Source organism: Papilio machaon, chromosome 28 (assembly GCF_912999745.1).
Source record: "Papilio machaon chromosome 28, ilPapMach1.1, whole genome shotgun sequence".
Lineage (NCBI taxonomy): Eukaryota > Metazoa > Arthropoda > Insecta > Lepidoptera > Papilionidae > Papilio > Papilio machaon.
In genome coordinates this window covers 588,725-602,577 of record NC_060013.1, presented here as the reverse complement: position 1 = coordinate 602,577, position 13,853 = coordinate 588,725, and the positions used below count along the sequence as shown (strand labels likewise).

The following is a 13,853-nucleotide window of genomic DNA, read 5'->3' as shown; positions in this document are numbered from 1 at the left end:
AATATAGAGTGTCCGACCTTTCTACCCAAAGTCTGGTCTGTCCGGCTAGTAGGTTTAGCGACCTGGCAACCCTACATAGGTCACATTTGACATCTATCAGTTTTAGCTTCATAGTGAGGTACGTTGCTTAAAAACATCGATTAAAGTGAATGAATCGATTCGAACTTCAAAAATATTTGAATCGACTTCAGTTGTCATATTTTTCGTTGGAATTTTTTATAATATTCTTAGTGTTTAAAAAAGAAAAGAGTTCACTGATGAAACATTAGAATGATGTTCGATTGACATAAAATAATGTAAACGAAATTTGAGAAAAAGGTAAACTAAAAAAGATATATTTTTATGTCCGCCGTTGAACCTTTATTGAATAACTAAAATAAAACAATTTTCGTTCTTGTGATCCATTCAGACTCTAATTTTTTCACATATATAAATTTTGTGTTTGACATATTGAAAAAGAATTGTCAAAAAAAGAAGAATAAAAATGTAAAGAGTTTTGATTATTTTACGGCCAATCTCTAACATTATTGGATTTTGATGAAATGTCAAATGTGACATTTTAAAATGGTCCTTCATAACCACAAGCATGATAAATTGGTCACATTATAAATTATATTGTTTCTTTAGGTTAAATAGAAAGAATACAACTTTTTTTTTACTATTTGTTTATTTTCCTTACTCCATTTCTGAACATATATTGAACTGTATATAAATTTACAACTAAATTAATTAATCATTGTTATTTTATCTAAAATTTAATTATTATGATATGACCATAAAGTATTGCGAACTTTTATAATTATAATAGTCCGACAAAGATATCTGACTCTATAGTCTATGGGTACATATCAATCTAAATTATGTTAGCATACTAGCGCCCCCCTGCCTCTCCTGCCAATGCACAAGATCAATTTCCTGCTGTATCTTGACTTTTTAAAATTTTTCTTTTATCACATTTTCTGATAGAATTATACTGCGATAGCAGCGCCTCTCATCGGGTCAGATATATTTGTCTCATTACATATACCAAAGATATGTTAATAAATGCACAATTATGTTTAATGCGAAATATACATATGAAACTAACTGTGTTTTTTATTGATTTACAGAACTTATAATAAATTTAACTCACGATTTCGTTAACGCGGGATAAAAAAGTAACCTATGTTTTTTCCGCATTACTGATAAATGGACAGGATATAAGCTGTTGTATTTTGTGCCTATTTGATTCTCGCCATTGACAATGTGGATTCGAACTAATAAATAGAGATTGAATTAACTGAAATAGGAATTAAAAGAAAAAAACAGCCAAGTTTAAGACGAAACGTAGCAAAAGCGTCATTTGAAAACAATGACGTCCATTTATAGACATTTTCCAGTAAAAGTCCCTTCAAAATCGGTCATACCATATATATGTTTTTTTAAATTAGATAATCTTTCAAGATAACGAAATATGCAACGTAAATACATCATGTTCGCGAAATATATATAATCAGATGTACTAATAATATTAATATATGTATGCGTAATAGAACAGTTGTGACACTTGTTTAAAGATATTGTAGTCTATGGTTTATAAAAGATAATACAAGATTACTCCATGTCGCAACTATCATGTCATCGTGCACGTGTAGCTTTTTTATAATATAAATTGAATTATATATATATAATATATAACGTGACATCTGTTAGCTGAGTGATGACGTCATCAGTAACAGAGTTGCCAGTAAGAGCTGAGACTTGATGACGTCAGAGGAGTTGCACGCGTCCGCATCATTGCAACTCTGGAGGCAGCCGTGTACATATCTGAAAGATAAGAGAAGTCAAACGACCTGTGTCCACCTGTTATGAAGAAATAGAAAAAGAAAAATTTCTTTTTCTTACATCCACTTTTCCTTTCCATTCTTTCCTTAAAAGAAAAAAACTTGAGAGGTGTGTTGGGACACCCGGATGGAACGAAGTTCCTTTCGATTAATTAGTGAAGGAACCAATGTTTATTCTGTGTATAAAAAACTTAAGTCTTCACAAGAAGTACATTTTATTTCTATGAATTTTTAGCCGACTTCAAAAAGAAGGAGGTTATCAATTCGACTGTATTTTTTTTTTTTTATGTGTGTTACCGCGAAACTCGGCCCCTGGTGGTCCGATTTTGATAAAAATTATTTTAATCGAAAGGAAGTGCTTGCAGGTGGGTCCCATTTTTTTGTTTTTTTTTTTAAATAACTAGAAGACTAGTAGATTTTGAATATAGCTTCAAAATTTGTTGCGGAAATTAGGGACATTTTTGCTTTCAGCGCTTACGTAGGCTAAACTATAAGACCTACATAAAAATGATGTATGGCGAATTGTAGCTCTTTAAATGTGCTAAATAAAAGTCCGCGATAGCATATATCTATCTTTTATAGTTTTCTCACAATAACCATTTTTTTCTTTAGAAACATTAATTAAATTCATGCCCTATTTCCGACGCTATTATTCAAGTTCAGTATTAACCCTTATGTAAATAAATATGTTCATTATCAAGAGAATTTAATGTAGATTATACTTGCAATTGAAATTATATCATTCTGTCTAATAGTTTAGGAGATATCGTAAGAATAAAATTACGCGGAAACGAAAAATGCTACATCGCGTTACAATGAATAGCACAAATTTGCTTTCTGGGCTTACGTAGGTCAAACTATATGACCTACATTAAAATGATGTATCGAGTAATTATAGATCCTTAAATTTGCTAAATAAAAGTCTCAGGTGGCATATATCTATCATCTATGGATGTCTCACAAAAACCATGTTATTATGAACAAACTTCGATTAAATTGCACACGAAAAACAGCGTCGTAAGCTTACGGCGCTATTATATTATATTCGATATGAATCCTTATCCAAATAAATATGTTTGATGGCTAGAGTATTAAATGCAGATTACATTAGCCTTTAAACTATGTAATTCTGATCAATAGTTTGGAAGATATTAAATTATTAAAAACTACGCGCATTCGAAAAATGCTACTGCGGCGCGCGGCTGGACAAAATTAAAGGCACGCTACGATGTATTAGTTCGTTAATTTTCAATTTGTATACCGATTTTGATAATTATTTCATTGTTTAAAGGATAAGTGGTTATCTGGTGTATTCTAAATTAGTTTTTGAATTGAAGTACACACATATTAAATAGGAAAGTCCTTTTCTTTATTTGTCTTATTTATGTCCTTATACGTATTAAGGAAATTTGTAATTAAACTTCAAATTCACTAAAAATTGAGAAATAAAACAAACATTTTAAGAAAAAAAAATAGCCGACTTCAAAACAAAAAAAACTATCTCAAACAAAATGCGCTTAAAAGTAACTTAAAAAAAACAATTTCAAACAAAATGCACTCAAAAGTAACGTAAAAAAACAATTTCAAACAAAATTCACTCAAAAGTAACATAAAAAAACAATTTCAAACAAAATGCATTCAAAAGTACCATAAAAAACAATCTCAAACAAAATGCACTAAAAAGAAACAAAATAATGTCATGAAAACTTCTTTCTTTCTTTCTTCTCTCTTTCAAAAACCCTCTAAACTCTAAAGAAAGTTCTCTTCTTTCTTGTAACATGTCTATATTGTATAATTATTGTTATTTTGGAGTCGGTTTCGGCCTAAGTAGGGACATAAACGTAAGTATGTCTAATACATCTCAAATATAAAATGTCACCTATTTACTTCGGCCGACACCGACTGCGAAATAACAATAATTATACAATATAGACATGTTACAAGAAAGAAGAGAACTTTCTTTAGAGTTTAGAGGGTTTTTGAAAGAGAGAAGAAAGAAAGAAAGAAGTTTTCATGACATTATTTTGTTTCTTTTTAGTGCATTTTGTTTGAGATTGTTTTTTATGGTACTTTTGAATGCATTTTGTTTGAAATTGTTTTTTTATGTTACTTTTGAGTGAATTTTGTTTGAAATTGTTTTTTTACGTTACTTTTGAGTGCATTTTGTTTGAAATTGTTTTTTTTAAGTTACTTTTAAGCGCATTTTGTTTGAGATAGTTTTTTTTGTTTTGAAGTCGGCTATTTTTCGTTATATATTGTCACGACGTTGCCATGGTTACTATAGCAAAAAGTGTCGTGACAACTTTTCGTAAGAATTTTTTCCGTCTAGCCCCCTTTCACAACGCGCGATAAGGAACTTCGTTCCAAAAAAAGGTAGCATTTTCCTTGTATATTTATGACAACTCTACCACTGTTAAAAATTCCAATATCTCAAAGTTACCTGTCGTCGTAGTAGAATCGTCCGCAATGCGACATTCTTATGATCTCGGTGTCTGTCGTGGCGGTGCCCGAGTCCAGCCCACAGCCGCGGACTGTTATCTTCTCACCGGTGTCATCTGAAATACAAAAATAATAATATTAACGCTACATTAAAAAAAGCTCTAAACAACCAAAATATACTTATAAAACTTCAATTGTATCAGTCCATAGAGATATTAATCATATTAGGCGCCCGAGTACGAAAATCAATCTGGCGCCTCTAAAAGTATTATTTCTGGCGCCCCACAGGACCGGCGCCTGGGCGCCCTTGTAAGCGAGTTAAGACGGTCCTGTCACTCCATTCTCTTGGTTTCTCTTGGTGTCAAAGGTAGTGCCATAGATAAAGGGGAATAGCGATAATAAAATTTAACTTAGTCAATTTGTAAACCGTCAAGTCAACAATTCCTTCATTTGAAATTCGCTAATTTGGCAAATTTATGTGTTTAATTCGCTTATAAGTCGATGAACTTTCAGTGTCTTACCAAATATCCCAGCTATCTTGATACATGATGTGGCAGGGAAGAGACCGTCTCTCCCCTTCCTACCGCCCATGCAAGGCGACTCGAGCAACTGCAGCGAGTGATTGTTGTGGAAGGGGTCGTCGCACGCCGGAAAGCGGCCGTTCATAGACACGCACTTAAAACAGTCTATGCTCTCCACTGGAAAATAATTTATTGTTGAATATACCAAAGATAAGATATAGTGTAATTTTCGTTTTTTTTTCAACCATAGATAAAACAAATAAGAGTAACCAGAGATAATGAGCGGGAGAAGACCCTTCTATACAATTAGACAGTTGGACAGTAATTTCACAGATTAAATATAATTGTTTACATTAACATATCTATGGTATATTTAGATCAGAATAATTAAAATACTCACCAACTGATATCCAGGACAGAATTGTTAATGTTATCAAGAAAATTAAATTCCTATTTTGTGTTTTGTCCATATTTGATTTCTGAAACAAGTAACGGGTGACAAAATGATTAAACACTGGACCATTCGACTCGTAACCTACAGATCCTACTCGTAGGTTAAATTCCCGCCATTTAAATGTTCTAATTTCAAATGTGTCCACGTGGTCCACTGAGGCTTAGTGACTTTGACAGGCTCGAGCCTTAACAGTAAGGAAGGATATGCAGATGACAGATAAAAAAACACAAATAAAAAATATATAAAACCGGCTTATGATATAATTAAATTAACGTTTTGCTTCACTTATTTGTTAGCGTTTTACAACGTGACGAGTGTATATTAAAAGAGTTATAAACACGTCGTTATTAGAGCGGTTTTTAAATTATTTAAATGAGTGAGAACTTCAATAGAAAAGCGCAGTAAACCACTCAGCGCACAGAGAGGCACTAGGCGTTATTTATATTAACGTAGGGTGACAAGGTATTTGTTTTTATTGAGACTTTGCATAGAAAAATACTTTTGTTTACATTTCAATCTTACCTCTAAATTAAGTAAACAAATTGACGCCTAATTAGCTACATTTATGGTCTTTACGCTATTCAATTTTTTCCGTTGTTTTGTGATAATTTTTTACACGAATTGTAGTGGTTTTGTAAACCAAAGGTATGTAAAGCTTTATAGTTTTGTGAGAGTAAGTATCTTTTTCATCATCAGCTCACTATACATCCCCACCGAGGGGCTCGGAGCCTACCCCAAGTTACGGGTGACTAGGCCATAGTCAACCACGCTGGCAAAGTGCGGGTTGGTTAACATCATTGAATTTCTTCACAGATATGTGCAGGTTGCATCACGATGTTTTCTTTCACCGTAAGAACGTTGGATAAATGTACATATGTAAATCGAAAATCTGTATATGGCGGGATTCGAACCCAGGACCTGTAAATTGCAAGTCAAGTGCTTAACTACTGAGCCACCGATGCTCTTAAGTATGTTAATATTTAATATTTTGTGATTTTACGACTTTCATCGCAAAATGTACGTTTTGTTTCACAATGTCCTGTCTCTAATTAAATTAATGGTGTACATATTCAAGCGAAAACGTGTATGACTATTTTTATATTAACTAACGCCTAAAGCAATTCAGGAATTCCAAATAAACAATATTTTAAAAGTAGATTCGCCAGCGCAGATTTATTGCGGACGTGTATTTCATGGCTTGAGTCTTTGATTGATTTGAAATTCGAAAGACGAGAAACATTGCAAGGGGTGTGATCTTTACGTGGTTTTATTCCACAATATCAGGCGAAATTACAACTGTAAAGCTTAATTCTTGTGATGGTTGATTTCAGTAGAAAGCAAATTCTAGTCATCCCCTTCCAGTCTTTTTCTAATGAGGAATGGATAGTGAGGCCGATTACGCAGGGAGAGAAAATCTATCTTTTTATGAACACCCCTCTCCTCAGTCCATTTAAGGTAATGCGTTCAAACTGTTAACTCTTATCACAGATTCTTTTGGGGTTGGGGTTGACTTCACACATATCCTTGAATTTATTCTCGGATATGTCCAGCATATGAAATTCGAAAATTGAAATACACATTGGTACATGGCGAGATTCGAACTTCCTGGGTTCAGATTGCTGATTACAAGTCAAGTGTTTAACCCCTGAACCACTGACTATCTTTGGGTTAGTGATGTATCCACACCGGTTGCTATGACAATGTCACAAATAAACAAGATGTAAATAGATAATTGTGTTTCCTTATTTACGCATTAAAGCTAAAACATTTAAGTTTACTTGTTTGAGTATAAATATTCAAAACGGATGTCATAGATTAAATATTGACTTTGGTGACATCAAGTAGATTAAAAATAACGACAAAACGGCGTCTAAATTTGGTTTAAAATATAGTGATGCTAAATAACCTTAACAGGATAAGAATTGTTTATATAAACTTAAGTAAACATTGTTATTACTTATACATACAATACTTGGTTACAACGAAATATTCACGCGTAGTAACCGATAATTCGAAATTATTTTTTGACTGTTAAAAAAGAATAGCAAAGTTACGGAATACAAATTGAAATAATAAACAAAACTCACAACAGGAAATAATGATAAATAATTTTACTTTAATGTTTTATTAATATACATTCTGTGCATACCATAAAACATCTAACGCTTCTGTGCAAGTCTATGACACGGTAATAATAATACCGTGAGTGAGAGAGATACAGTTATACCCAATTCCTGTGACGTGACAAAGACAGGGATAACTATCTTCTGTCCCTTTCTGCGTACCAGGCTTTGGAGTTTGTTTGGAACAAAGGTTGTCCCCTACAAACAACCTAGGTTGTCCCTAACAAAGTTTGACATTCGTGCTATTTTTCGAAAATTGTGAGTACTTAGTGGCTGTAATTGTGCAAAAATATTTTGATATTACAGTTTTAGTGAGATCAAGTGTATAAAACATGGTATACTGCTGTATTGTTGGTTGTAAAAGCCGTAGTCAGCGAAAAGAGAAAAACATAACCTTTCAATCGTAAGTACTGAAACTACGCACTTATTCACATGTATTCATACAAAATAAGGAAGAAAATACAAACTAGTTGTTTTTTACAGTCTTTGTAATAACTAATATGTTAAAATACGGGTAAAATTAGCTAAAATAAAATAGTATTTTTCGAACATTATGCGCCCAAACGCAGATGTCATTTGTGTCAAATAATATACTGTAGATCTGGGAAACAAGCGGCCATATTAAACTTCTTTTCAAATTGGTTGGTTATTACCCGTAAAAATAATACCACCATCTTGTTGTAAAAATTACCCTGAATTTAGGGGAAATAAATTATAGTATGTATAATGTATATAAATGAAACAATTCACATTTTTTATACTATTTTCAACAGATTTCAAAAGGAGTTTTTAATTCTGGTATATGCTGTGTTTTTAAATATTTGATACTTTCTTATCCCGTTGATTTTAAAGAGTATGCTTTTTAATTTGTCCCATGTAAATTTTGTTTCTTAGAAATTACAATCAAAATAGTTTAATATTAAGTAGTTTTACATGTAGTGTTCACTGTAATTATATACAGAGTAATTTAAAATTATATGACTATAATATTGGTATGTTTTTTGTAGCTTTTTATGAAGACTTAGGGCTTCGTGCATATCGAAGAAAAATAGGACATCGTTTGAATGCTCGTCTAATGGACCTAAGACTGAAGAGATGCCGCGCTTTGTTGAAGCGGTACGCGGGAAAAAAATATTGGGAAATTCTTTTTTTGGAGTCACTCAAGACATCCTTGATTAAGGCAGCCGCCGATATTGACATGGACCTCGTTCGTGCTGTGATAGACGACTGGCCGAGCAGATTGAAGGCCTGTATTCAAAATCACGGATGTCATTTTGAATAAACTTTAGTGTCATAAGAATCTATGTTTTGTTAAGTTCAATTTGGTATATAAATGGTCACATAATGAATAAACTTGTTTCAATTATTTTATATTAAACATGTGACAGAATTTATGACCTGACTAAGTATTACTAAAAAAATCTGTTTACGTAATCTTAGTCACATAAACAAAAATTACGCATTGTTTTTTATATTTATTACGTTTATTAATTACAATTTAATTGGGAATATATAAATTGGTATATATTAAATTATATCGTAATTATTCATTTTCGGGACAAAACAAATAACTGGTAACCCCAATCCTTTTACATATATATAGGTATAGTCTATAGTACTCTCTATCTGTCCCTTACGGGTGAACGCGCATGCCATATCTATATAATTCTTCATCTGAGCTTCTGTGTCTATTCATAAAACAAAATTCTGACGTGTATATAATCTGTAACATGTTGTTTTGGCGCGATGCCAAACTTTGATGTAAACAAAATGGCTGTGCTTGCATTTAAAAGTGGTTTGCGTTTTCCGTTTTGGAAACAAGATTTAATGGAACTAGTGGTCGTACAATGGTCGAAGTTCGGATATAATTTTTCAAAATTGTTTTATATTTTTTAATTTGAATTATTTTTATGCATTAACAGTGTCAAACACGTTCGTGAGTGCGCGCAATTTTATTCATTCAAAGTATATATGTAAAAATGTACAATATTAAAACTTTATACCTATCTTTAAAAGTTCTAGATTACTTATTCCTCATCCCATTTATCTCTTAACCAGGGGTGGCCAACTTCAATAAGGACCTACTGTATACTAACAAAAACTTGTTCGATATAACCTTTTTTCAAATTTCGTGTAATTTTAAATGAAACAATATAGTACAGTTCTTTAATACATTTAATAATTACATTTCATTAAGAGAAATCATAAACCTGTCAAGAATTCTTAGTAAATATCTATTTATATTATCATCGCGTCTGAGCATCTTCCGCTCCGTTATTGTTTTACGTATTTATATATTTTGCCTTGTTATAATCGACTGGACTTAAAGTAGCTATCAACCAGTTGACCACCTCTGCTCTAAAGGAAAATCATTGCCATTTTTCTCTCCGGACCTTAAATTTACGATCAATTTTATGACATCGTAAAACAACAAGGGAAATCTATTTTTGTGCGACCTGGATGACAAGAACGCATTCTGTGAGTGCTACTATAAAGTAACGGGAATAAATTTAATTTTTTTTTAAAGAATAGCTTCGAAATGAAAAATACTTTCTTTCTTATCTTCTTATCTATATATATATAAAAGAAAGACGTGTTAGTTACACTATTTATAACTCAAGAACGGCTGAATCGATTTGACTGAAAATTGGTGGGCAGGTAGCTTAGAACCAGGAAACGGACATAGGATAATTTTTACCCCGTTTTCTACTATTTTTTCCCTTTCAGTAGAAATTCAATCAAAATAACTGTAGCCGTTTCTATATGTAACTAGCTTTTACCCGCGACTTCGTCCGCGCGGAATAAAAAAAATGCACACAAGATAAAAAGGTCCTATGTCCGTCTCCTAGTTCTAAGCTACCTCCCCATCAATTTTCAGCTAAATCAGTTCGACCGATCTTGAGTTATAAATAGTATAACTAACACGACTTTCTTTTATATATATAGATTAAATCAAACTGACAAGCTAGGTTTGTATCCTGATCGGCTGCACTAAAAGAGCCGGCTTTATTTCTGATAAGTGTACTCAATTAGGTTCCCAACTTATTTTTTTATTTCAAAAGGTGGCAAACGAACAAACGTCCACCTGAATTCGCCGAAATTGAGGCGACCGCACATAGACACTCGCAAATGCAGCATCATCATCATCAGCTCACTATACGTCCCCACCGAGGGGCACGGAGCCTACCCCAAGTTAGGGGTTATAAATACAGCATGCCTACCATTAATCAACGGAGAAGGGGACGCACAGAAAGAAGATATTTCCCCTTATGCGTTCTTCCGTCAAATTCACTTCCCCTTCCCATCAATTCTTAAATAATAAAAGGGTGGGAAGGAAAAGAAGACTTAGGCCTCCGGCACCACACTCATCCAACGAAACGCGCAATTGCTTCCATTCACGAATGCCTTATGTTTTACGCTCCAATTATCCCTACTTCCCCTACTATTAGGTATTTCGACACATAGAACTCGTATAACCCTAGTTATATAAACAACTATATATAAACAGAATAACTAACAAAATGCAAGTGCATTTGAAGATATAAAATTATATAGACTAGCCTAAAATAACGTTTGGCAAACACGAACACAAACAATATAGAAATTATATGATGGAAATTTTACCAATATATAAAATCTTACTAATATTATAAACTAGTTTTTACCCGCGACTCCGTCCGCGCGGAATAAAAAATAGAAAACGGGGTAAACATTATCCTATGTCCGTTTCCTGGTTCTAAGCTACCTCCCCATCAATTTTCAGCTAAATCAGTTCGACCGATCTTGAGTTATAAATAGTGTAACTAACACGACTTTATTTTATATATATAAGATGCGAAAGTTTAGATGGATGTTTGTTTGAATTTATCTGCGGAACGGTTGAACGGATCTTGATGAAATTTGGCACAGATGTTGAACATAGTCTGGAAGAACACATAGGCTACTTATTACGTTTTTGTTTTTAATTCAACGCGGACAGAGTCGCGGGCGACAGCTAGTTAATATTATAAATGCAAAAGTTTAGATGGATGAATGAATATTTGTTAGAAGGTATCTCCGGATCGGTATGTTGTAAAGAGGAAAGATTTGATTGTTTTTTTATTTGCATTTAATAGACTCCGAATTTTTTTTTTATAAGAGAAAGGGGGCAAAACGAGCAGCAGAAACACCTAAGTGTTCATCGACGCCCATGGACATCTGCAATACTATAGGAACCGCAGATGCGTTGCTGGCCTTTGAGATGGTGATACGCTCGCTTCTTGAAGGACCCTAATTACTGAACTTATTTGAAAAATTATTTTAAAGCTACACTAACGCCGGGTGCTGTAGGTAATTTTTTCAATTTCGTTATTTTTTTTTATTTCCGTAATTGTGGGCATTGTTTTAGCACGCGATTTTAGTATAAAAACAATAACTAATTCTTATGTAAAGAAATTACAGCAGAAATTAAAAATTTAAGAAAAAAAGAAAAATTCACTAAGTGTCGCCGCACACGGACACTCTCATTCCGTCTACAGCGGGCATAAATAAAAAAAAAAGATTTCTTTATTATTGAGCTATTATCGAATCCATTTTATTCATTTGTTATTTAAATCAAATAATAAACAATACTTTATGAAAAAAAAAAACATTTAATTCAATCTACAGAGAGCGATGCGAAAAACATAGATGAATTAAAAAGCTTCTTTTGAAAACGATATAAAAAAAAATAAAGCATACATACTTCTTGTTCCTAGTTCCAATATTCCTCCAAAACTAATCAATATTGCTCACTTCACATAAAAGAAAATCGAAGGCATCTTCAGTAAACATTTGATAATGGAATAAAAAATTCTGATAACCAACGTTAATAATTACTATAAAAACCGCCACAAATTAGTAAATATATAATTAATAAAGTAAAAATTAGTGCCTCGTTTGAGTACGACTACTTGTTAGGAATCGGGACAATTATCGACTGAAAACCAAAAAGCTCCGTATTCCGTAGTGCTTGAAGGTTTTTCCACTAGTGTTGCCAGTAAAGAAAGCTTTGAATTTACACAAATTTAGGGAGAGTAACAGTCGATGCTTTCAGATTTTTTGCATTTTGTAATTTTTATTTTATCATAATTTAATATAAATAAGTCTTAGATTTTTGAGTAGTTGTTTTATCACTTTTGTTAATTCAATTTCATAACATGCACGTGGTTATAATTGGTAGGTTGGAGAAAATCAACACTTCTATACTATGGCAACAAGTTCTTTTATCTGTCAAAGTTAAATGTCAATTTCTGTTCATATTCGAAATTCGAAATTTGAGTTATTTTGTTTTGTTTGGTTTTGACAATCTTTGTTTTTTGTTTTTACACTTTAGTTAACTTTTTACAACGACAATTTTCTAGATGACTTTATGATTATTTTAGTTTCATAATTTCCATAAGACCTGATCCTGAAACGAAAACTTAAGGGTTTGTAATGGAGACCAATATTTCATATGAAAATTCTATTTCGAAATATTTTTGCCAGATATGTGAAAAGTCATATATTAATCAAAGCAAGCTTTATCAACATATAAATAGTCATAAGCAAGATAAAGCATATCAATGCAATATATGTCTAAAAAAATATATGCACTTACAAAGTCTTCATACTCATGTAAAAATACACGCAAATGGAAGATGTTTTATCTGTGATAAATGTAGTAAATCTTTTACTAATAAATACAGCTTAAATAGACATATTTTAAGACATAATAATTACAAAAATTATGAATGTATTGTATGTCTGAAAAGATTTTATCAAAAATCTCATTTACAAGCCCATAGTGTAATACATAATGACATAAAACTTTTTCTTTGCGATATTTGTGGCAAAGGTTTTACAAGAAAGGACACATTGGTTGTTCATATAAATTTACATAAAAACAATAACACAAATACATCAACAATTTATAGAAAAAATAAAGAATTGTCTGATGATAATTTAACAATTAAAAATAAAACAAAAACGATACTGGCTGAAAATATCACTTTAAAAGAAAATTGCCACAAAAATACTGGCAGTTGTGAAATAAGTGGTGAAGAGAAAGAAAATTCACCAATAAATTTTGATCCTTTGAGCACTAGAGGATTAGTTTTAAACAGTAATTATATACCTGATTTTTTAGATACAGAAAATAAAAATGCAGATCTAATAAAAGACACAACTGAAATATATCAATGTATTCAATGTAATAAAAATTATAAAAACAAGAAATCTCTTAATTTACATATGAATTTACATACACTTTATAATACACACGTCTGTGAGATCTGTTCCAAAGTTTTTACAATAAAAAAGAAATACGAGATACATAAATTAATTCATTCAGGGATTAAATTGTATACTTGTGAATTGTGTGATAAAAAATTCACAGCAAAACATTCACTTAAGATGCATCAAAATATTCATGAAGGATCCAAACCATTTCAATGCACTTTGTGTGGAATAAGGTATGTTTTTTAACGTCTACAGA

The 13,853-nt window shown here is 32.0% G+C and overlaps 1 protein-coding gene across 1 annotated transcript; it reads right to left on the bottom strand.

Annotated features, from left to right (window-relative positions):
• Nucleotides 1–1,663: 1,663 nt before the first annotated feature.
• On the bottom strand, nucleotides 1,664–12,326 carry LOC106712892. Its single transcript, XM_014505566.2, has 5 exons — nucleotides 12,084–12,326; nucleotides 5,184–5,262; nucleotides 4,784–4,960; nucleotides 4,264–4,378; nucleotides 1,664–1,806 (listed from the first exon to the last, which is right to left on the bottom strand). The coding sequence occupies exons 2-5, from the start codon at nucleotides 5,251–5,253 to the stop codon at nucleotides 1,689–1,691; spliced, it is 480 nt and encodes a 159-aa protein (XP_014361052.2). The 5' UTR covers nucleotides 5,254–5,262; nucleotides 12,084–12,326; the 3' UTR covers nucleotides 1,664–1,688.
• Nucleotides 12,327–13,853: the final 1,527 nt, after the last annotated feature.

Coding starts and splice junctions, on each gene's coding strand:
- LOC106712892 (XM_014505566.2), bottom strand. CDS start 5,253: ATGGACAAAACACAAAATAGGAATTTAATTTTCTTGATAACATTAACA. Junction 4,961..5,183: donor TCTGTCCTGGATATCAGTTG/GTGAGTATTTTA, acceptor ATTATTTTCCAG/TGGAGAGCATAGACTGTTTT. Junction 1,807..4,263: donor CGATTCTACTACGACGACAG/GTAACTTTGAGA, acceptor CTTATCTTTCAG/ATATGTACACGGCTGCCTCC.